Source organism: Microtus pennsylvanicus, chromosome 1 (assembly GCF_037038515.1).
Source record: "Microtus pennsylvanicus isolate mMicPen1 chromosome 1, mMicPen1.hap1, whole genome shotgun sequence".
Taxonomy (NCBI): domain Eukaryota; kingdom Metazoa; phylum Chordata; class Mammalia; order Rodentia; family Cricetidae; genus Microtus; species Microtus pennsylvanicus.
Window position 1 is genome coordinate 125675384 of NC_134579.1, and position 24653 is coordinate 125700036.

At 50.3% G+C, this 24653-nt stretch overlaps 1 protein-coding gene across 2 annotated transcripts in view; it reads left to right on the forward strand.

Annotated features, from left to right (window-relative positions):
- Sgsm1 (small G protein signaling modulator 1) overlaps nucleotides 1–24653 on the forward strand; it is a 74127-nt gene that overhangs the window by 9363 nt on the left and 40111 nt on the right. For both annotated transcript variants that reach the window (XM_075983339.1, XM_075983331.1), the window contains exons 3-12: nucleotides 6942–7017; nucleotides 14154–14316; nucleotides 15426–15578; nucleotides 16353–16420; nucleotides 16588–16733; nucleotides 16855–16986; nucleotides 20192–20316; nucleotides 22427–22494; nucleotides 23295–23458; nucleotides 23595–23727. In XM_075983339.1, the coding sequence (XP_075839454.1) occupies nucleotides 6942–7017; nucleotides 14154–14316; nucleotides 15426–15578; nucleotides 16353–16420; nucleotides 16588–16733; nucleotides 16855–16986; nucleotides 20192–20316; nucleotides 22427–22494; nucleotides 23295–23458; nucleotides 23595–23727 (1228 nt within the window). The remainder of the gene's footprint in view (nucleotides 1–6941; nucleotides 7018–14153; nucleotides 14317–15425; nucleotides 15579–16352; nucleotides 16421–16587; nucleotides 16734–16854; nucleotides 16987–20191; nucleotides 20317–22426; nucleotides 22495–23294; nucleotides 23459–23594; nucleotides 23728–24653) is intronic.

A 24653-nucleotide genomic window follows, 5' to 3' on the forward strand; every position in this document is an offset into this window, starting at 1 on the left:
TGGGTCATCCTCCCCAGCCTGGCTACCGCCATCTGCATGTGTGGACGAACAGGAAAGACTGGAGGAGAGGGTTACAGGTCTGGCCTGGAGTCCCATCCCCCAACCCCTCATCCCTCCACATGCTGGCCTTCCCTGCAGCCCGCTTCCCCATGATGGGGTGCTGCACACTGGCTCTAAGGAATCCTCAAGGACCCGCATGGTCTCCTTGGAGGCCTGTGGCTGCACTGAGGGTCCTCTTGGCACAGGTCACTTGGACAAGTTTGTGAACAGAATTCCATCACTGCCCTGCACACCCTTTGAGTCCCCTATTACTCTCCCCTTTAGCCCTGGCATCCTGCAATCTCTTCACATTCCCCGTGTGTACACCTGTTCCAGAATGGCATCATTGGCATTGTGCAGGGCACGGCCTTTGAGTGCTGCCTTCTTCGGCCTGGTAATTGGCGAAGGAAGTTCCTTTGGCAGCATGATTCTCCCAGGGAGTCGGTGTGTGCCAGGTGGGCTGGGAGAGGTGACCCACAGAAACTGAATCAAGGCCGGGGAGCCAGGAATTGACCATGTACCAGATCCTGATGTTCAGTTGCAGGGGGTCAAGTGAACGCTGCTTGCTGCCCTGCTGCTGGGGTCCCCACTTTTGACAGCCTGGAGCTCCCTGAGCTCCACAGACTTAGTCTCTCTGGGAACACGGGAAGAGTGGAAACACCCACGGTGTTTCCTCACTCACCAACCAGCAGGCGTCAGCAGGAACTAGAGGGGGTTAGCTGGGCCCAGGAGAGTTTGTAGACCTCTTCTGCTCAAGCCTGTGTACTGGGTGCCTCCAGCTAGGGATCCCTGTGGGTCAAGTCCAGCATGTCGTGCCCACCCTTAAGGCAAGATGTTTGTTTAACAATTTTAAAGATTTGTAAACAAAACCAAAGAGACCATGTGACCTAGACTGTGGCCTGCAATTAGGTCTCCCAGGTTTAGCAAATAAAAATTCAGAGTGTCCAGTTGGACCTGAACTTCAGTGAAGCGGAAGGAAAAGATCCTTGCAGTACTCCACACGATATCCGAAATGTGCTTTTACTAACACCACCTCCCTGCGTCTGAGACCTGGGTGCATGGGGCCATTCTCCCAAAAGGCAGAAAGTTTTTTTTCTTTTCCTTTCTGGCCCTTTATGGAAAAACCCTTGCTGTCCTTGGCCTTTGATATACAAAGGCCCATCAGGAAGGACAGGAGGTGGGGACAGTTCTGAGGACGGAGCTACCAAGGCATCAGTGATTGGCATTAGCGGTAATAACAGCCCCAGAGTGGTCACTGTCTCATATGAGCGAGCACTTGTGTGCCCATGGGCCTCAGGGTCTCCAACGGTCATTCAACAAACTTGGTGTGTAAGAGTACAAGCATGGTAGGGCATACCAAGAACTCAGCATGCTGGGAGGGATGGGAGGACATTCTAGATGTTCTTAGAAAGAGAGTTGGTGGATCCTTCCGAGGAACCATGTGAGTGGAGGGGACCAGGGTAAAGCTGTATGGGGCCCCCACCTTCACCATGGGAAACCCAAGCTGGAGATCACTCTGTGAATGACAGGGTTTGACCTGGGCCTAGTGGCTTCCAAGGGCTCCTTCGTGCTCTATCTCTGTCCCTTAGAAAGGGTCTGTTGTTTTGGTGCAGCTCTGGGCAGGGTCCTAGGGGAAGTATTTTGCCTGAAGATTCTGGAATTTTTAGCCTAGTCCTATCCAAGTCAAAGGCTTCAATGTAACCAGGAACACTGGGCGGGAGACAGGAATGTGGAAGTTGATTGGGAACCTGGCAGAACTCCAGGTGGGCTATGGGAGGATGGGGACACATGGTGGGCAGCAAATGGGGCAACCATAGACCCAGGAACATCCCTCCAGCCTGGAAGTCCTGCCTAGTTTCTCAGCCTTCCCTGACTTCCTCTAGAGATCCATTCTCCTATGCTGTTTAAATATTTACAGGTGGAAGGAGGGAAGGAGGGAGGCAGGGCTGCTGTCTGAATGGAGGCAGGTGTGGCAGAGGCCTACGTGGAGGGGCAGGGCCGCTACCACCCCAGGCCCAGCTGTGTCCTGGGCAGCCCTAAGTGGAAACTCCTTGGCCTTCCGTGGTAGGCCCATGAGCGCCCCCTATGGAGAGCTCATGCCCTTGCACCTTCACAATCCTGGTAGGTTTCTTCTTGCTTGAAGCCTCAGATCTGTTTCCCAGAAAGTGAGACCCAGCTGGACAGCTCTACTACCTGGCCAGCTCTACTTCCTGGCCAGCTTGTCTGTTTTGAGACAGGGTTTCTGCTCCTTAGCCCAGACTTGTCTAGAACACCTGTTCTTCCTGCCCCTTCTCCTGGGTGCCTGAATTTCAGGACTGTGTCAACATGCCCAGTTCAGGGAGGCCTTTTAGACATTTTTGTTTTTTGTTGTTGTGTTTGTTTGTTTGTTTTAGGGGGATGGGATCTCTCTAAATAGCCCTGGCTGTCCTAGAACTCACTCTGTAGACCAGGCTGGCCTCGAACTCACAGAGATCCGCCTGCTTCTGCCTCCTGAGTGCTGGATTAAAGGTGTGTGCCACCATGCCTGTCTATTTTTTTAATTAACTTTAGTGAGTATATATGGATGTTTTGTCAGCATTTATATCTGTGCGCATGTAAATTCCTGGTGCCTACGGAGGCTGGAGAGCCTCTGGAACTGTAATTACAGACAATTGTGAGCCACTGTTGTGTGCTGGGAACTGAACCCAGGTCCTCTAGAAGAGAAGGCAGTAGTCCTAACCACTGAGCCGCCCGTCTCTCCAACACCCCTGTCCCAACACACGCGCACTGATTCTTAACAGGTTCAGCAGGTTTCGAGAGGAGCAAGTTCTGCTGTGAGGGACTGCATCCAGACTCCAGACACCCTACTGGTCATATGTTTACCCCTGAGGCCTCCCAAAGCATCCCCATAGGGTGTTGCTGGCAGGATCTTCTTGGGGTACCTCTTCCCCCTGACCCCCAGCTCAGTGTCTCTTTTGGTCTCTGTGTGGGAGAGACTCCCAGCCTTGGCCTGTGAGCCGAATCCACCCTTCTCCTTGCCCAGGTGAGAGTCCCTTCTCACCGAGTTCCCAGCTCCTTAGGTGTTCAGCAGAGGGGCAGGCCTGTTCTTCTGAAAGAACTGAGTTAGAATTCCTTTGCTGTTCCCAGTCTGTATGACCCTTGGGAAGGTGCCTCAGCTCTCTGAACCCCACATACACAGTGCTCGCATGCTGCGTTAGGGGAGCCCACCAGAGATGACCACTCACTCTTTTTATAGCCAACTGACAGTCTTGATTCCTGTCAGCTGGGTATTCCTGTCAGCTCAAGTATTCGGGACCCAAGTGCAGTGCCAAGTGTTTAGAGTAAGGGGTTTTTAAAGCAAAAACCACATCCTGGTATCTTGCCCTTCAGCTTCAGGGGGAGTTTTGCACAAACAAGTTGTTTAACAGAAGCTAGGATAAGCTAGCTGCGGCATGGTGGTCTCAGGTTTTAGGATAGAGCTGGGTAATTTTCCAGGGGCTTCCCACCAAGAAGACCAAATTCTAGTTAAGCCTAAAATGACCTCAGCAAGATTGCAACATGGAGGAACCTCTGCACTGTCTTGCCCTGTCACAATGCTAGGGATGGAGTCCCACACATGTTAGGTACATGATCTGTGCCTGAGCCACACACCTTGACTCTCTACATATTTAGGGTAGAGCCAGTGATGTCCGCATGAGCATTGAGGAGGGCGCTGTCCACAGGTAGCGAGGTCTGGTACTTGTTCAGTAAAACCTCTCGCTTTCTTAAAACCAAAATGTGGTCAGTGGCCTGTTGTAAGACAAGGACCTTGGGTTGAACTTCTCAGATCTTGGGTGAGTTATCTGAAAAAGAAAAAAAAAACTCCATGCCTCAGTTTCCCCACCCGTAAAGGAAACTGAACCTTGCTATAATGGTTGCACTTGCAGTCTCTGGTGTGTGCTAGGGAGGGGTGTGGGGGGGGGGGGAAATGAGCAAAGTGCTGAGTCATGACCTTGATCATCACACAGAGATGAGGACCTGGATCCTGATCCTGTGAAGGTGTTGCTTTCCTTTGCTTGGGCTACTGTGACAAAATACCACAGGCAGATTGATTTACACAGAGCAGGAATGTGCTGTCCTGAAGTTCCGGAGGCTGCAAAGGAAGGACAGAGACCTTTGTGCTGGGTTGTGCTCTCTTGGCCTTTAGATGCCATCTTCTCTCTTATCTCCAGGGCATCTTCCCTCTGGACCGTCTGTCCCTCTTTCCCTGTTCATATGAGGACACTGCTTATATTAGATTGGGGGCAACCCCAATGGCCTAATTTTAAAGATTTTCTTTTCAAATATGATCATACTCGGACTAAGTAGGAGAAAGTATTTTAAAATAGCCAGTTGGCACTGGGCAGTGGTGGTACACACCTTTAATCCCAGCATTGGGTGGGTACGTGCAGGCAGATCTCTGCTGAATTCAAGGCCAACCTGCTCTACAGACTGAGTCCTGGGATCCAAAGCTAAGAGAAACTGGAAACAAACAACAAGCAAACAAACAAAAATAGCCTGTGGGTGGAGAGAGAAGGGCACACGACCCCGCACAAAACCAGGTGGGGAGCTGGTCTGTCGCAACAATTTTGGGGGAGTGCAAGAGAAATATTGGGGTGGGAGGAGAGGAGGGAAATGAGACATTCTAGGAAGCCAAGTGGAGCAGAATTTACCAGGGTTGGTTCTTTGCCTGCTCCCTCCCCTCACCCTAGCCTGGAGACCTGCCACATGTCCTGAGGAGGCTCATGGCTTCCTTTGGGGACACGGAGCAGATGGGACCTGGTGTCTCTGCACACAGGCAGGCAGCAGCGCTGCTGATTAAGAGCAGCCCGGGGGGTGGGGAGAGGGACAAGCAGATGGCCGCCTCCGGAAACCAGGAGGACACTGGCAGCAGAACCACACCTGCCTGGACTGGAGCCTGGAGCACCACACTATGGCGATGTCAGAGTCCCTCAGCTAGCCTAGGTTAGACCAGCATCAGCCTGGTATGAGCCACACTCATGCAGGGTCAGCAAGCTACTGGCCAGCTGCCAAATCTAGCCCTCTGTTGGCTTTCATTTCTTATCTATTTACTTTTCTTAGATGATTTATGTGTGAGGGCGTGCTGCAGAGGTCAGAGGGCAACTTGTGAAAGTTCATTCTCTCCTTCCACCATGGGGCTGGAAACTCAGATGGTCAGGCTTAGCACCAAGCACCTTTACCTACTCAGCTATCTCCTTGGCCCACTACGTCATTTTCTCTCTGCTTCAGTCTTTATTATGTCCTTCCTTCTGTTGCCTTGGGTTTATTTCTTCCTGTTTGCTAATTCCTAAGAAGTGATGGTAAGTTGTCATTTAGGTCTTCCGCCCTCAGTACTGTTCTCTTGCACCTAGTAGGCCTCGCATCTAGTATGCCTTGCACCTAGTAGGCCTTGCATCTAGTATGCCTTGTACCTAGTAGGTCTCGCATCTAGTATGCCTTGCACCTAGTAGGCCTCGCATCTAGTATGCCTTGCACCTAGTAGGCCTCGCATCTAGTATATCTTGCACCTAGTAGGTCTTGCATCTAGTAGACCTCAGCATATTGTATTTGTTCACTTTTATCTCAAGATGTTCTTCTTTGTCTCCTGGGACTTCTTTGACGGGCAGATGAGCGCTTTCATTTCTGCATGTTTGTGGATTTTCCTGTTGCCCCTCTGCTTTTGACTTCTGGTTTCCTCCCACGGTGCTAATGACAGATGGCTGAAGGCGTGGCTCAGTGGTACAGTGCTTGCCTGGCATGTGTGCAGCCCTGGGCTCACATCTGTAAAGCAGGGTGATGCCGTGGGCTTGCGGAGGGGTTCAGGCTGAGAATAGGTCCTGTGAAGCCCAGATGCTGTCCCTGTTCTCAGAGCCAGTCATTCATTGGTGCTGACGCAGGTGGATGGGCTGTGGCTGTCCTGCTGCCTCTGAGCACTTAGTGACGTGTGACTGAGGGCTCTGTAATCCTGTGTGCACCTCCAGGAAGCAAGCTGCAGGAAGAGACAGGGGCTACAGGGGCTGCGGCACCTCAGGCAGGTGTGTGGTGACCTGAAAGAAAACAAATATGGACTCGCTGGAGGAAGAGAGCAGGGTCCAGGACTTGGCTTCCTTTGTCCTATATTAGAGGTCCTGTGACAGATTTCTGGGACAGGCCTTTGGATCACCTTTTGACCTCAGACTCAAAGTGGGGAAACTGAGGCCCAGGAGAAAGGCTTTGCTTGAATCCCATAATGCCTCCAGGCATAATGCGATGCAAGTTTGGGTAAAGCCAGAGGATGTTCAAGCCCCAGAGGTCACTACTTTTCTGAGGCCAACTGTCCTTTCCCAAAGAAACCTGTGTGTATCCTGGAGTCACTCAGCAGTGTATGACAGGGACCGAGTGTCATGAGGACAGGCCCTAGCCTGTAATGGGGACCCCAGCTGGTGGTCCATCTTCATTTATTCCCTCCCTCTCTCCCTGGCAGGTGGACTCTTGTGAGCCTCTATTTCCCAAAGCTCACCCACAAGCCTGTTGGATCCCGATGCTTCCAAAATCCCATAATTGACTGTCACCATGGTGCCCCCATAATTCCTTTATCTCCCAACTCATTTACCACTGCATCCTAATATACAGTGCAGATAAGGCAAAGGGCAAGGCAGGGGGACTTGTATTCTGGAGAGGAGATGCAGGTAGGACACCATAGGGATCAGAGCAGGAACAGCGCCGGGTCCTTGGAAGGATCGTACAGGCGCAGTTCTGGGAACTGTGTGTAGGGTAGGGTACTTTGTGTGACACCTGAGAAAGGTGACAAGCCTCCGTGCAAATGAAGTGAGATGGGGAGCTTGTGGACACTCTGGGGGTACAGCATGGGCCCTGGGGCACAGCACCCATCTGATCAGTTTCTTCCACCCCTGTGCATCCTGCAGGTGAAGCAGATCATGGAGGAGGCCGTTACCCGAAAGTTTGTACACGAGGACAGCAGCCACATCATCTCCTTCTGTGGTGAGTGGTGGCCGCGGTGGCGGCCTCAGAAGCGGAGGCAGTGGGGAGCGGCTTCCTGGATGGGGTGCAGCGGGGGAGATGCACCTGGGAGCCAGCTCTTGCCTTATGTTGAGCTTTGTGACTCTGAAGCTATTTTGGGATCCCAAAGATACTCTGCAGCAGGAAGTGGATTTGGAAATGCAGAGTCGTGGGAGAAGGGTTGAGGACGCCTCCTGTGTCCCATGGAGGGCCCAGGAGGGCTTGCCCCACACTGACTCATCCACTTGAGGCATGAGGGATGGCCTCAGCCATCTCCCTCTGGGTAGAGGATGGAGCGAATGGGAACTGTCTTAAGGAGTGATGAGGGCTGGGGCACAATTCAGCTGGCAGGGTGCTTGGCTCAGATGCACAAAGCCCTGGATTCCACCCCCAGCAACACATAGCATGCATGGCGCCCCATGCCTGTACCCCCACACTCCAGTGGTGGGAGAAGGAGAACCAGAAGTTTAAGGTTATTCTCAACTCCGTATAGGCTCCAGGCCAGCCTGGGCTAAAGAAGACCCTGTAACAGATAGTTGGGTGTGGGGAGTTAGCAGCTACTGAGGTATCTCGAGACCCACATTTAGCAGACTGAGCCTGGAAGGTCTGAAGTGTGGCTCAGACCCCACTGTAGGCCATCACCTCAGGAGGAGCCAGGTTCCCTGCGCCTGAGGTCAGCTCCAGCTCATGATGGGGTGGCTGTTTTGAAGGGGAACCTCTTGTCTTTTCTCCTTGGAACTTTAGTAAGTGGAATGTCTCGTTGGAAGTGCACAGTGGGGTCCCTTCCCATGATCATGGCCTTGTGAAGATACCCAAGCAAGGATAAGTAGCCAACCTGCCCAGTTCCATTCACATGGCTGGGGAGCCATCAGTGGGACTGATTGTGTGTGGAGCAGAACCTCACCACTTTGTAGCAGGCAGACTGAGTTCAAATCCCACCTCTGCCTCTTCCTGTTGAGTGCATGTCCTGGTTTGCATTAAAATGCTATGATAAACACCAGAATCAACAGTAGCTTGTGGGAGGGTGTGTTTCTACTTACACTTCTAGGTCACAGTCCATCACAGAGGGACATTAGGGGGTTGCAGGGGGTTGCCGCCCAGAACTGAAATAACCACACAGAAACTGTATTAATTAAATCAAAAATTATTCTTGTTTATGTTAGCCACGTGGCTTGGTACCCTTTTCAGTGTGGCAGTCACATCTTGATTGCTCTGTGGCTGGGTTGTGACTGCAGAAAGAGCTTTCCTCTTCCCAGAATTTTCCTGTTCTCATCACCCTGCCTCTACTTCCTGCCTGGTTGTCCTGCCTATACTTCCTGCCTGGCTACTGGCCAATCAGCATTCTATTAAATACAATTGACAGGGTACAAACCATTGTCCCACAGCACTTCCCCCTCTTAAAAAAAAACAAGAACTCTGAATCTAATATCCTTTGTTTAACTTTTCTCCTGACTATTATTCATAACAACTTGTAATCAACATTCCAAACAAGGGAAAATATCCATAGTCCATTTTTTTGGGAATGTGGGCATAGTTTTCCAGGCTACTTTCTGCTGGTTGGGGGCACTGATAATCTTAGGGGGACCTAAAGAAAATTTAGAATTATGATCAAGTCATGACTGGAGTATTCTGTGAGGCTTGATCATCTCAGGCAGCAGTCTTGAATCTGTTCTGGATGCAGAACTCAGACATCTGTGTCATCTATTCCTACTGGAGATTTCTTAGGTGGTATTCCTTGATCAAACCTGATTTTTCTTAACTCAGAATGAATCCACAGCCTCCCATTTCCTGTGGAAACAAAAGCAAAACCTCTTCTCCAAATTAACATACCCTTTGACTTCAATTTTGAAGTCAAGGTATTTTCAAAATACCTATCTTAGATTAATTCAGCAGCATTTATAAACAAATATCTTTTAGCAACTGTTGCTCCTTCCTCAGCATTCAAACAATTCAAACAGAACATAATAACATACAGTATGCAGATTTTCTGTGTGTTTTCCATCTTTACGTGGCTTTATTTTAACCTCTGTTTCTTTTATTTTTTCTTTTTAATTTTTTGGCTTTTTGAGACAGGATTTCTCTGTGTAACTTTGGCTGTCCTGGAACTCGCTCTGTAGACCATGTTGGCCTTGAACTCACAGAGAACCTCCTGCCTCTACCTCCCAAGTACTGGGATTAAAGGCGTGTGCCACCACACCCAACTACTCCTTTTCTTTCTTTTTTATTTTAAGAACTTTAACCTTTTTCTTTTCTTTCCCAAGCCTGCATATATTTTTAACACACTAAAACATTTAGAGGTTTTCTTCATCTTTGAATCTCTCTTTACTGTATATTTCTGGGTTTTTTTTTTTAACCACATGAGTCTTTAATTTGCTAAGAAATATGGCTAAGAGTAAAGCCATGATGTTGACAGCTGAATCCAGCCCATTCCTTAGTTTTCTGAGATTTCAGCCTCATGGCAGAAGTACCAGCTGGAGCCATGTCTATTGCCACAACTCTATGGCATTTCAAGGTCCCTGCCAACACCAAAAAGCATCAATACCATTGATGTGTTTCTTGGCAGGACCTCTTTAAAAGACCTGCAAGGTTTTACAGCTAAAGCTGAGTCAGGAAGCCTCTCTTAAATGAGAGTACTTGCCTCTAGCAAGCAGAGCCCACCTGAGAAAATGCTGCTATTAAGAAGCCGTGTTTAACTCTATTCATAATAGAGTAATTTCCCAAGCTCTCTCAGGCTTTTAAGTAGATTTGGTCAGTCCCATGTTGGCACACCATTCTGTTGACTGAGATTGTCCCACAGCATCAGGGTAGGAACCTGGGCACAGAAACCAAAGCAGAAGCCATGGAGGGGTGCTTCTCACTGGCTTGCTCCCCATGACTTGCTCAATCTGCTTTCTTATAGAACTGGTGACCACCAGCTCGCTCATAGTAAGTTGGGCCCTCCAACACCTATAACTAATCAAGGAAATGCCCTATGGGCTTCCCTATAGACCAGTCTGATGGGGGCATTCTTTTAGTAGAGCTTTTTCTTCCCAGAGGACTCTAGCCTGTATCCAGTTGACAAACACCAACCCAAAGAGTGACCTTGGGCAAGTTCTCCTATTCATTTATCTTTCTTTATTTTGAGTGTGTGTGGTATATGCATGTGTTCACATGTGTTCATGTGTGTGAGCCAGAAATTGACATGGGGTACCTTCCTTAGTTGCTCTCCACCCATTTGCTTTTGGGACAGGGTCTCTTGCTGAGCCCGAATGTCTTCATTTTGGACCAAATGGCTGGCTAGCAAGGATGTCATGAGCAAAGTAGAGTGTGTCGATTTAAACATATGTGAGCACACTTGTGTATGTGTAGACTGTAATATTTTATTTATATAAAATGTATTTTTGCATTTTATATGCTTATGATAGCTTTTACTTTTTTCTGGATGTTTCTATCTGAGGATAAAATGACATGTTAAAACTTGTTGACACAGCTGTCAGTTAAGCTGCAGGGGAATAAAATGCAGTTAAAGAATGTCATAGCCAGCCAGACCTGGTAGTACAGGCCTGTCATCTCAGCACTCAGAAGGCTGTGGTGAGTTGGTCCAAAAATTCCAGGCCAGTCCAGGCAGCTTCATGAGACCCTGTGTCTTCGGGATTTTTCTTTGGTGACAAAATGCCATGGAGTTCAGAGGGCGAGTCCATAGCCATCCTGGTGGGGGGTGTGGCAGTGGGCAGGCGTGGCTCTGGAGCAGTACCTGAGAGATTATACTCTCTGATCCACAAATATGAGACAGAGGGGGCGGGGCTGACTGGGAATGGCATGGGCTTTTGAAACCTCAAAACTTGCCCTAAATCACATACCTTCTCCAACAAGCCCACACCTCCCAATCCTTCTCAAATTGTTCCACCAAATGGGGACCAGATATCCAAACATATGAGCCTGTAAAGACATTCTCATCTAAACCGTCACACTCTGTCTCAAAGCAGAATTGTAAAGGGCTCCATCCCCAGCCCCTTGCACCCAATCCCAGCATTCAGGAGACAGGGACAGAAGCAGTGGATCATTGTGAGATTAAGGCCAGCCTGATCTACATAAAGAGTTCCAGGCTAGCTATAGCCACATACTGAGATCTTGGCTTAAAAATAATGAGAAGAATATAAGATTGAAGCTATTTAGGGGTGGGAGAAACTGAAAGACATTGAATGTAGTGTAAAGGACTGTAGAAGCATTTTTCACATTCTCTGTTCTTTGGGGAGCATTGTCAGAAAGACCTAAACAGACACATGCAAACCCCAGGGGCCGATCGACCAATCCTAGAGGACTGTACAGGTCAGCTAAAAGCCCCATTTTATGGAAGCCCCCGGGAGCCCTGCCTGGAATGCCCATCTGCATGGACAGCGCACTATCAGGCATTCCTCAAAATGAAGTGCCTGCAACACGAAACGAAGGAACCCAGTGACAAAAAAATAAGCAAGAGGTAGCCAAGTCCCTAGTGTCTCTCCGTATGCGTATGTTTTGCTGAACGCCAGTTGGCTCACCATTTCAGGGTGTGCTCACCAGAGCTCTCGCTGCATGGTTTTGTTGCAAGTACAGGGCAAGGTCAGTTCTAACAGTTGTTTACTACCCAGCAAGGGGGAGATCTTACTGTATATTCACTTGTCAGTGAGCACTGAGTATGCACCTAATGCATACTGGTAGAAAATAGAAAGAGGATTCCCAGGCAATGATGGTGGTTGTGTGGTGATGATGATGATTGTGATGGTGGTGATGATTGTGATGATGGTGGTGATGATGATGGTGATGGTGGTGATGATGGTGATGGTGGTGATGATGGTGATGGTGATGATGATGGTGATGGTGGTGATGATGGTGATGGTGGTAATGATGGTGGTGATGATGATGGTGATAGTGGTGATGATGGTGATGGTGATGATGATGGTGATGGTGGTGATGATGGTGGTGATGGTGATGGTGGTGATGATGGTGATGGTGGTGATGATGGTGATGGTGGTGATGATGGTGATGGTGGTGATAATGGTGATGGTGGTGATGATGGTGATGGTGGTGATGATGATGGTGATGATGATGATGGTGATAGTGGTGATGATGATGATGGTGATAGTGGTGATGATGATGATGGTGATGATGGTGATGGTGGTGATGATGGTGATGGTGGTGATGATGGTGATGGTGGTGATGATGGTGATGGTGGTGATGATGATGGTGATTGTGGTGATGATGATGGTGATTGTGGTGATGATGATGGTGATGGTGGTGATGATGGTGATGGTGGTGATGATGGTGGTGATGATGATGGTGATTGTGGTGATGATGATGGTGATTGTGGTGATGATGATGGTGATGGTGGTGATGATGGTGATGGTGGTGATTATGGTAATGGTGATGATGGTGATGGTGGTGATGGTGATGATGGTGATGGTGGTGATGATGATGGTGATTGTGGTGATGATGATGGTGATGGTGGTGATTATGGTAATGGTGATGATGGTGATGGTGGTGATGATGATGGTGATGATGATGGTGGTGATGATGGTGATGGTGATGATGGTGATGGTGGTGATGATAGTGGTGATGATGGTGATGGTGATGATGATGATAGTGGTGATAATGGTGATGATGATGATGATGATGGTGATGATGATGATAGTGGTGATGATGATAGTGGTGATGATGATGATGGTGATGATGATGATGATGGTGATGATGATGATAGTGGTGATGATGATGGTGATGATGGTGGTGATGATGGTGATGATGATGATAGTGGTGATAATGGTGATGATGATGATGGTGATGATGATGATGGTGATGATGATGATGATGATAGTGGTGATGATGATGGTGATGATGGTGGTGATGATGGTGATGATGATGATAGTGGTGATAATGGTGATGATGATGATGATGGTGATGATGATGATGATGATAGTGGTGATGATGATGATGGTGATGATGATGATGATGGTGATGATGATAGTGGTGATGATGATGATGGTGATGATGATGGTGATGATGATGATAGTGGTGATGATGGTGATGATGATGATGGTGATGATGGTGATGATGATAGTGGTGATGATGATAGTGGTGATGATGATGATAGTGGTGATGATGATAGTGGTGATGATGATGATGGTGATGGTGGTGATGATGGTTATGATGATGATGATGATGGTGGTGATGATAATTGTTGTCTCAGGGTATAGTTGCTGTGATGAAACACCATAGCCAAAAGCAGCTTTGGAAGTTTCACTTCTACTCCCCTCACTGATGAAAGTCAGAACAGGAGCCTGAAGGCAGGAGCTGATGAAGAGGCCATGGAGGGGAGCTACTGCTGGCATGCTCAGCCTGCTTTCTTATAGACCACAGTGGCCTGGGCCTCCCACATCCATCAGTGATTAAGAAAATTCCCTACAGGCTTGTGTTCAGCCTGATCATATGGAGATGTTTTCTCAGTTGAAGTTCCCTCTTTGTCAATGACTACGGCTTGTGTAAAGTTGACATAAAATCTAGATAAGACAATGGTGATGATGATGATGATGATGACGATGGTGAGGATGGTGGTGGTGACAATGGTGAGGTTAGTGATAGTGGTGACGATAGTGTGGATGGTGCTTATACTGATGATAACCCAGACAATGGTGATAACAGTTGATGATGGTGAGGGTGAAGAAGGTAATGGCAATGGCCACAGCTGATGGACATGATGGTGGGATGGTGGCTGTGATATCAAAGATGGCGATGGTTTCTTTAACTCAGGTGAGGCTCGTCAATATCTGTCTTCTTGTCAGCAATGACGCCTGGACTCAGAAAGAGCTCTCTGTGTGGGCTCTAAGAATGTCCTGTGCATTTTGTCCTGTATCCTAACAGCACCCTGATAGATTACTGCTCACTCTGAACCCCCTTTTAAGGGGGGGACAAAGGCAGAAAGGGGGAAGTCATTAGTCCACAGCAGGCTGCTGGTTGACAGAGGTGAGCAGCTGTGGCCAACCTTGACCCCAACCTCTCTTGATTCCTTTGGTGCGCCTGGCGAGGGCATGGACGCATTTTCTCGTGGTGTTAAGTTGCTCTTGGTGCTAAGGAGTGTGGACCGAGCTACTGATCACGTGTCCCCACAGCGGCAGTGGAGGCCTGTGTGCTGCATGGGCTGCGGCGGAGGGCTGCTGGCTTCCTGCGAAGCAACAAGATTGCCGCGCTCTTCATGAAGGTGGGCAAAGGCTTCCCTCCGGCCGAGGAGCTGAGCCGCAAGGTGCAGGAACTGGAGCAGCTCATCGAAAGCGCGTGAGTGTGGCATGGGGGGCATCAGTGTGCATTGCTCCTCAGCTTGGTGAGGGCCCACACCTCCTGTCTGTCTGTCTCTCTCTCTTCCTGTCTGCTCCTCAGGCCCACCAGTCGCTCCTGCCCCAGAGCCTTGGCACATGCTCCGCCCACTTGTCACTCCACTCCCCCAGCTCTCTAAATCCCACCCACTTTCATCCTCTCTGTCCCATCCCCCTGTTATTTCACTCCCTGCCTTCCTGTCTGTAGTTACTCTTGCATTGCTCGTTCCCCAACCATGAGCTTGAGTCTGAGAATGTGAGAATAGGCTGCCACATCTGTGTCCCCAGCCTCTAGGCAGTGTCTAGCTCCCGGCTCATCGCACAAGATGGCTGTTGAGAGATTAAATGCCCACTGGGAACCATGCCTCCATTTTATTTCTCTCTGTGTGTGATGTGTACACCCGTGTACATGTTCACACGTGGGCATGTGTGTGTGTGTCTGGGTGGAAACCGGAGGTTGGCATAGATGTCCTCCTTGGTCACTCTCCACCTTGTCCACTGAGGCCAGGTCTCTTACTTGAACTCAGAGCCAGATCTGCTGGCTTAGCCTATCTTGGAGACCTGCAGCAAAAGGGCTTCGTGGGAGAGGTGGGCATGTGGGAAACTGAATGGGGCTGTGTCCTGCTGGACCATGGAGCCGTGGGATGGTAATGGGTGAGGCCACGGGACCCTCTTGGCCATAGTACACAGTTATCTTCCCAAGGGCAGCAGGGTGTCTTTAAAAGAACTGAGAATCTAAGCCTCCTTGGCGATTCTTTTCTAGAAGGGGGTGAGGAGAGGAAAGAGAGGGAAGGAGAGACAGCAGAAGAGGAGAAAGGACAGGGGCTGGCATCTGGCTTCCCTGCTGGCAGAGCTTGCAGTGTTCTGCTCATTCTTGGCCACTCTCTGCCTGATGCTTTCACTCTCCCCCACCCCTACCCTCACCCCCACCCTCTACCCCCTTACTCCCACCCCATTCGCACCCCTACCCTCACCCCCACCTTCCCATCTGTGCATCAGGAGTGAGGAGGGCACTTGTTCTATGGATTCCCTCTTTCCTGATTGTGTTCTCTCCTCCTGATGGTCTCAAAGGCGAAACCAGATCCAGGGCCTGCAGGAGAATGTGCGGAAGCTGCCGAAACTGCCCAACTTGTCCCCGCTGGCCATCAAGCACCTGTGGATCCGCACTGCCCTGTTTGAGAGGGTCCTGGACAAAATAGTTCACTATCTGGTGGAAAACAGCAGGTAAGAGGCATGCTCTGTGGCCGCCTGGTGGCCATTCTGGGAACTGCACCCTTGAGAATAAAGCAGCTTTTTCTCAAGTTTGAAAAGCTTAAATAAAAGCTCCCTGGAGGTTTGACCCTGAATTACCGCAGCTTGAAACCTGGAGAGAATTCAGGTGTTGAACATCAGTGTGGAAACAAGGGCTTCACATTTTGGGCAAGATGGAGGGATCTTGGATCCCATCCTTTTGCGGTTTCCTCTACTTGGTAGCTGACAGCTGACAGCTACCCTGCGTCTCTGTGCCTTGGTGGTCTCTTCTGCTTAAAAGCAACTGGTAGTTTACAGCAAATATATAGAAATGAATGTAATGGGCCACAGAATGTCGAAAATACACAATGACTCTAGACACTTCCTCTCCTGACTCAGATTAATCCGGTGTAAAGGTTTTATGGTTCGGCACCCATCCTGGTAACTACAGCCACACACCATTTACCATGTGGGTGCCGGCAATCAGACCCGGGTACTCTCAAAGTGAGAACTTAACCATGCATCCCGAGAGCCTCACTTCTGACTCCTTTGCTTTCCTAAAATCCTTGGGGCTCTGTAGTGAGCAGGTGGCCCATGAACTCCAGGCCAGGCACCTTTCGTCAATTGTTTTGCTCAGCCTATGAGATGCAGCTTTTGTCCCCTGCAGCTGAGGTTCTGAATTGGGCTCCTGGGGTGTGGAACCTAGTCCACCCACGTGCGCCCTCTGCTGGTCTCCATGCAGACCCGCATGCCCTTCCCTCCCACTAGTAAATACTATGAGAAGGAGGCTCTCTTGATGGACCCTGTGGATGGCCCCATCCTCGCCTCTTTGTTAGGTAAGTAGGCTCTGGGCTGCATCTGGTCCTTTGCTCTAGGGGTTCAGGGACCTGTCTCTTGCTCTAGTGGACTCTGGGGCATCCCTGGAAAGAAAGGGAATGATCTGAGGCAGTTGGGTGGGAACACTTTTGGGGACTCCAGGTTCCCAGCCCTGTGTTCTCTGCAGTGGGGCCCTGTGCCCTGGAGTATACCAAGATGAAGACCGCTGACCACTTCTGGACGGACCCCTCAGCCGATGAGCTGGTCCAGAGACACCGGATCCACAGTTCACATCTGAGACAGGACTCACCCACCAAGCGGCCGGCACTCTGTGTGAGATGAGTGGGCAGTGGGAGGGCCTTGGGCAGGGCCTGGACTTGGCCTTGGGGCAGGGAATGGGGTGGGAGGCCTGAGGGCCACTCACAGGTGCGTCTCTGTCCTCTCATGACACCAGATCCAGAAGAGGCATTCGAGCGGCAGCATGGACGACCGGCCATCTGTCTCCGCCCGGGACTACGTAGAATCCCTGCATCAGAACTCTAGGGCCACCCTGCTGTACGGCAAGAACAACGTCCTGGTTCAGCCAGTGAGTTGGGTGGGCCTAGATCACGCTCTGAGGGTTTGACTACAGGCTATGGGAGAGGGAAGGTGCCTCAAGCTTTAGGCTGCCTATCTGTTTATTCATCCATTTGCCTACATATTGAATTATCTACCCACCTACCTGCCCATCTGTTCATTCATAAATTTACCAAAAACTCTATCTATGCGTCTATTCATCTACCTATATAATCACCCACCCATCCAACCTCCACCTGTGTGTTGGCTTCATCTACCCAGCAGTGTCTCCACCCATCCACCCATCCATCCACCCATCCATCCATCCACCCATCCATCCATCCATCCATCTATCCATCCACCCATCCATCTATCCACCCATCTATCCATCCACCCACCCACCCATCCATCCACCCATCCACCCACCCATCCATCCATCCATCCATCCATCCATCCATCCACCCATCCATCCATCCACCCATCTATCCATCCACCCACCCACCCATCCATCCACCCATCCACCCACCCACCCATCCATCCATCCACCCATCCATCCATCCACCAATCCATCCATCCACCCATCCATCCATCCACCCATCTATCCATCCACCCATCTATCTATCTATCTATTCATCCATCCATCATGCATCCAACCTTCTATCTATCTATCTATCTATCTATCTATCTATCATCTATCTATCTATCTATCTATCTATTCATCCATCCATCATGCATCCAACCTTCCATCCACCTATCTATCTATCCATCTATCATCTATCTATCTATCTATCTATCTATCTATCTATCTATCTATCATCCATCCATCATGCATCCAACCTTCCATCCACCTATCTATCTATCCATCTATCATCTATCTATCTATCTATCTATCTATCTATCTATCTATCTATCATCCATCCATCATGCATCCAACCTTCCATCCACCTATCTATCTATCCATCTATCATCTATCTATCTATCTATCTATCTATCTATCTATCTATCATCCATCCATCATGCATCCAACCTTCCATCCACCTATCTATCTATCCATCTATCATCTATCTATCTATCTATCTATCTATCTATCTATCTATCATCCATCCATCATGCATCCAACCTTCCATCCATTCACTTGTCCATCCATCCAGTCACTCAAAAATTTCTATTCCTGCATTTGCCAGTACCCACCTACCTGCATACCGTATCCATATATTTGCTTGTCCATCCATCTACCCAGTCATCATCTCTCTATCCAGCCTCCCACTTGTTCATTCATCCCTTTGTCAATCCATCTGCCAGTAAGCGATCGTCCTCCCTTCACTCCCCTGTATCCATCTGGCTGAGTACCCATCCATATCTTCGTCTATTTCTTATACATACATATATACATGCATAATCTAGGCATCTGCACATCTCTATATAAGTACAAGTGGCCATATTTCTAGCCAGCTGCCCTGCCAGCAGCTCTTCCGTTTTCTACACCTCCCGCCACCAATTGTTAATCTTTCTACCCACCTACCAGCTTGTCCACTTAGTCTGTCCGAACATCCCTGTCCACCAGGCCATCTGCCTGGCTGTGCGCTCTTGCTGTCGCTCAGCAAACGGCGTGGCAGAGGTGTGGTACTGAGACGGTGGACCTTTCTGTCACTGACATCTGGCCAGTGCTCACTGTGAAGGGCCTCATGCTGCACTAACATAGAGATGACAACATTGAAGCCCACACAAGGGGCAGCATTTTGATTTGCTCTCACACTGATTTGCTTCAGTTAATTGGTTGCCTTCTGTGCTCCAACAGCTGCCTGGGCACAAGGGCAGAGCATGAAGCATGAGTAGCCCCTGCCCTGAGGCAGTGTCCCTCGCTGTCTTCAGGGTCTCTGGGTTACAATCAGTGTGGTATTTGGGCCCAGCTGGAAGAAAGCAGGAAGAGGCCCCACAGCCTCAACCGCTGGGTGACCCTGGGCAGGTCATTCCACCGTGTGGCCTGTCATATCTGCATCACACTGGGTGCAAGGTCCAAGTTTCTCAGACAAAGAAGTCGTGAGTTTAAGATGCAGCTGGATTTCAAGTGACCAACAAGAAGCTTCTGTTGCTAAGGACTGGGTGCTGCTCAGAGGTAGAGGGCTTAGTGGGCCCAAGGTACCATCCACATCAGAGCGGGAGAAGAGAAAGGGAGGGAAGGAGGGAGGAAGGGAGGGAGGGAGGGAGGGAGGGAGGGAGGGAGGGAGGGAGGGAGGGAGGAGGGAAAGAGTACAAGTCATCCAGATATTGAAACACGACCATGCCAGGCTCTGGTGGCGGAGACAAGTGGTTGTCATGATCTATATATGGCTCCCAAAGCCTTAAGCATTTCCTGTCAGTCTCTCAATACAAAAAAATTGGTGACCTCTCACCCAGAAGTTCCGATAAGCATAGGGTGAATGCTGTCATCTCCAGTCTGAAGGCCCATGGACCACGCTGTCCCTGCCTTCCAAGGAGATCTGGGGCTGGGTGACCTGGGGAGATGAAAAATGGACTGTCACCCTGTTCTCAAGGCCACGTCACAACAGCTGACTCACAGGCTTCTCTGTCAGGAGATGCTTAAAATGGACTCATATGTCCTCCCTGCAAAACAACAGCCCTGCCAAGCTCAACGGAGGAGTGATTGACAGAGATGAGACAGCCTGCGTGTGATCACGCAACAACAGCCACTTCACAGCTGTGAGATGCCACAGGAAGTCAGATGTGTCCCAAATCAGGGGCAGATAAGACTCTGCCTCAAGAGTGGAGGGCTCCTTGCCCACCCTCTAACTTGGAGTGATGGGAAGTGGGTGAGAGAGCCCATGGGCAGATTCTGGGTAGTGGAAGATTGGGCTGCGGGGTGGAGTACAGAGGAATGCCAGGAGGAAGGTTTTCTGGGTGACACCTATGGGGTGCCCAGAGACTGGCCTAGATCCAGGCCTCTGTAAAGGGGGCGATGTTGGAGCCACAGCCTCCTTTACTGGGACCGGAGGAACCTTGGGGTAGAGACAGTCTCAAGAGGGAGACGTGGGGGCACGTGCTGGGGCAAGCAGCTTTCGCAGCTGGACTCTGCCAAGCTCACCCTGGATGCTCGGCTGCAGGTGGCTTTGCTCAGCACAGCACCGGGAAGGGTGCCAAGTGGCTTCCAAGTGGTGGCAACCAACAGCTCAGCTCTTGGGTTCTGCTTCTGTATCCAGCAACATGGCCTGGCCTGAGTTCTTCTCTCCTCTCTGCAGAGGGATGACATGGAAGCCGTGCCAGGGTACCTGTCCCTGCACCAGACGGCTGATGTCATGACCTTGAAGTGGACACCCAACCAGCTGATGAATGGGTCTGTGGGGGACCTGGACTATGAGAAGAGGTAAGAGAACTTCAGATGAGTCCTCTTCACTCCCCTAAGCACAAGGATGCTCTCTTCTCAGTGGAGGATGGCCCTGCCTGCCATTCTACCTGGTTGGCATGGTTACCTACTAGCCTCCTTGCTGCTGTGGCCTCAAAAAGAACACCAGCCTTGGAAGCACCCAGAGACAGAGTGGCAGAGCCTGGGTGGGGTTGGGGGTGGGGTAGGCATGGTCGGCCATCACATCCATACATCTGCTCTCCAGGGCCAGTGAGGTGGCGCAGGGAGCAAAGGTGCCTTCCACCAAGCCTGACAATCTGAGCTCTATCCCTGGGACCCATCCGGTAGAAGGAGAGAAGTGACCTCTGACCTCTACTCATTCAATATGATGTGCACTCCCCCCACATTAATTAATTGATTAATTAATTTTTAAATGCAATTTAAAGAATTCATAAATATGCTTCCCCGACCTATCAAAGTGTAAGGATAGCAAATCTAGAGACTGCAAATGACACCTTAGCCAAGCTGTAAGGACACGTCAGACTGAATCAGGAACTGCACCCCCCACAGCCAAGTGGCCTTGAGCAATCACCTCCACAACCCCCAGCCTCAGTTTCCTCACCTGCACTGCAAGGTGTGCATACACATGTAGGGGGACCGATAAATCCAAAGGGCACTGTAGTTGCTGACCACCATTGAGGATGTCTGCTCCCTGGCCATTGGCATGGCCAGCTGGTGGCCCAGGGTAGGAAGGCCTGTAATGAGATTCTGCTCTGACTCCAACTGAGAGGCAGAGGAGTGGAGAGAGGTGGGTCATAAAAGGTGTCAGAAGTCGGATGCAGCCACTGGCTTGGTACCTGTGTTAGTCTGGGTCCTCCCGAGCGGATGCCATGAAAGGATCTCTGAAAAAGAGATGTCCTCGGGGAAGGACCTGGGGGCGGGAAGCTGAGGGCAGAAGCAGGGGTTGAAAGGAAAAGACTGCCATGCATGGTGACAGGAGAGAAGAAAGACAGTCACACAGGGAGAGAATCCACCCAGCTGTCTAGGGGAGCCTGGGCTAGAGGGCTCTGTAACGGGGCCTCCTCTTTCCCCAGGATGGGTCTTGATCATGCCCATGTACTTACATGGCAGCTTGGTAAAACCATGGTCGATCTGGGAGTGGCTTCGCTACCAGGGAGCGCTGAGCTCTGCTTTCTGGTCCGGAGTTTCTGAGTGGTTGTGTTCCTAGGCTTCCACAGAGCCCACATTCCCAGGCGCCCCCTCCCAAGGTGTTCTGATGGGGAAAATCATTTTAGAAGCATGGTGGGTTCTAAGCTAGAAGTGCATGCTTCAGTCAGTACTCAGAGTGACCCTGCCCAAGGCATTGTGCTGTGAGCTGACTATATGGGGGGCTCTGGGTTGAGTCCTTCAAATGAAGGTTCTATTGAATCCCCAGAGAAACACTACAGTAGGGATCTTATTGGATCCTCCATTTTATAGTCCAGGAAACTGAGGCTTAGATTAACCCTCAAGTCATACTACCTACCCACGTAAGGTCAGAGCTGGGAGTGGCCATTCTAACTTCTGCCTGTGGTGACATGGTGGTCTGGAGGGAAGGTTCTGGGCTAGTATAGCTACCTAACTTCCAGGTACAAAAATGTCAAGTTCAAGCTAACTGGAGCGTTTGTCCAATGATCCAAGGAGTCCAAGAGCAGGAGACCGCAGGCTGGACCCAGGGACCTGAATGACCATGCCTGGACTCATCCTGTCTTTGCTTTCCTGACCTTCCATGCATGGTCTGAACATCCCTGGGCAGCAAGGAGCTCTTCCTGGGCTGTTTAGGCATAAATAGGAAGATCGTTCCCGCCACTGATGTACTTGAGTAGTGGTGCCAATCATGTATTAATCGCTGTGACTCTCAGTGCTGATTGGCCAGCCTGGGTCAGGTGATCATCCCAGAGTCCCAGGGTAGACCATGTAGCTAGGGAGGAGGGATTCTTCAGAAAGTTGAGGTACTGAGACCAAAAGAAGGGGAGGATGGCTGGATAGTCTGGGGACACAGATACTGGGACAAGTGGGTCTTGGTGAAGGCAGAGGTGCCCCTGCCTTGGTCTTCTGGTCTCCTGCAGTCTCCCCCACTTTCCCTTTCCAGCGTCTACTGGGACTACGCCGTGACCATCCGCTTAGAGGAGATTGTTTACCTTCACTGTCACCAGCAAGGTAGGGACCGCAAGACAGCAGTGGCTAGGCGTCCACCGTGGGTTCCTGTCCCTCCTCACCTCACTGCCACAGCAAGGTAGGGACAGCGGGTGGCTAGGCATCCATTGCGGGTCCCTGTCCCTCCTCACCACCTTACCCTGTTCCTTTATTTAGCATCACAGGACACCTGTGTGTCTCCTCAAGCAAATGGCTTTACCTTCTTGAGTGTGCTGCTCTGAGTCATTGTAACCACTTAGTGACAGGGTGACCTCGTGCAGTCACATACAAAATGACACGGACTGTTGACTCTGGAGACAGGACTTAAACCCATATCTTTCTGAGTCCAAGATCAGTGGTATGCAGACCTGAGATCAGTAACCCGAACATTCCATTAAAACTGGAAGAAGGTACACTTAGCACAAACAGGGTGCGCTGTGTCTCATCTAGGTATGGAACTCAATGGTTTAATCCCCTTTACGAAGGCAGACTCAGATACTGTCCAGGCTTTGCAACTTACCAGCTGTGTGACCTTGGGGATGATACAAACCTATCTGAGCTTTAGTTTTGTCCCTTGTGAAATAGGTGATCATAGCTGAGCCTTACGGGGATATTCTGGGGGTTACAGTAAGACAGAATTTTTAATACACAGTGTTGGTATGCTTAGGTGTCAAATACATGCTCTTAGCAGTCACCTACACCCCAGAGCCTCAGAGTGGCTCTCCTGACCTGGTTGGTCTTGGGGGTGGATGCATGTGTTGGTACTGCACCATGCTTCACAGTGACACCTGCCGTTCTCTCTTATCTGGCGGCGGTGGTGGCAGTGGACAGCGGTGGGACTGTCGTGCTGGTGAGCCAGGATGGAATCCAGAGGCCGCCCTTCCGCTTCCCCAAGGGTGGGCACCTGTTACAGTTCCTCTCCTGCCTGGAGAATGGATTGCTTCCGCATGGGCAGCTGGACCCACCACTTTGGTCACAGCGAGGAAAGGTGAGGTGTGGGGGCCGTGAGAAGGCGGAGGAGATGCCAGCCATGGGGTGTCACTGGGCCCCACTGTGAAACCCGCAGTGTTGCTGGGCGTGGGGACAGATGGCTCTGAAGTCTGCCCTGGAATGTGTTCCTGCAGGGGAAGGTATTTCCTAAGCTGCGCAAGCGGAGCCCGCAGGGGTCCTCGGAGTCCACATCATCAGATAAAGAGGATGATGAAGCCACAGATTACGTGTTCCGCATCATCTACCCTGGCATGCAGTCCGAATTTGGTAAGCAGCCCTCGGCCCTGCACTCACTGGCTCCTCCTGAGATCTACTCCAGAAGTTACAAGTAGTGGGCTGGGGCCAGCAATGGGAGCTCAAAGCCATAAGTGTCCCAGTGCCTCCCACCTCCCCCGAAATGAGAACCAACAGCACCCACTGGGCAGGAGGTGGCACTAATAGTGATGGTGCTGTGGGCTCTGGAAGCCTGGCGTGACGTGGTCAGGTTTCTTCTCATCCCCTCCCAGGCCTTCTTTTTCCTTGTCTGTGAAATGGGCTGTCTGTTGCAGGCATCCGGCACACACTGAACAGATGGACGCTAGCCTCTGTGTGACCTTCTTACCAGTATCTCATTGCGAGTTACAAGGAGCCAATGCAAGCACAAAGATCTGAGTTCAAATATCTAATAAAAAGCCAAGCTTGACTACACATGCCCATAACCCCAACTTTGGAGGATGGAGCTAGGCAAACCCCATGCGTTCCCTGGGTAATCAGCACAGCCAAAATGGCAAGCCTTCAAGTTGTAAGAAACCCTAAGTGGAATAAAGTGACAAGGAATAGAGAAAAAAACCCAGATCTTGCTCTGACCTCTGCATGCAAGCATACTCGTGCATGCAGCACTTGAGTGCATACACGCGTGTATCCACACACATGTGAAGTGGGCATGGGTAGCAGGCACTTGCTACCCAGTGCTAGGGAGTCAGAGTCAGGAGGTTCCCTGGGTCTTGCTAGCCAGCCAGCTTATTCTACTTGCCAAGTTCCAGGCCAGTGAGAGACTGTCTCAAAAGCCAAAATACATACATGGTATTGGAGAACAACCCTTGAGACTGACCTCTGGCCTCCACAAGCATTGCACAAACATGCACTGATATTCACACATACGTGTGCACCTGTTCAAACACACATGTGCATGCACATGTGTGCACGCGCACACA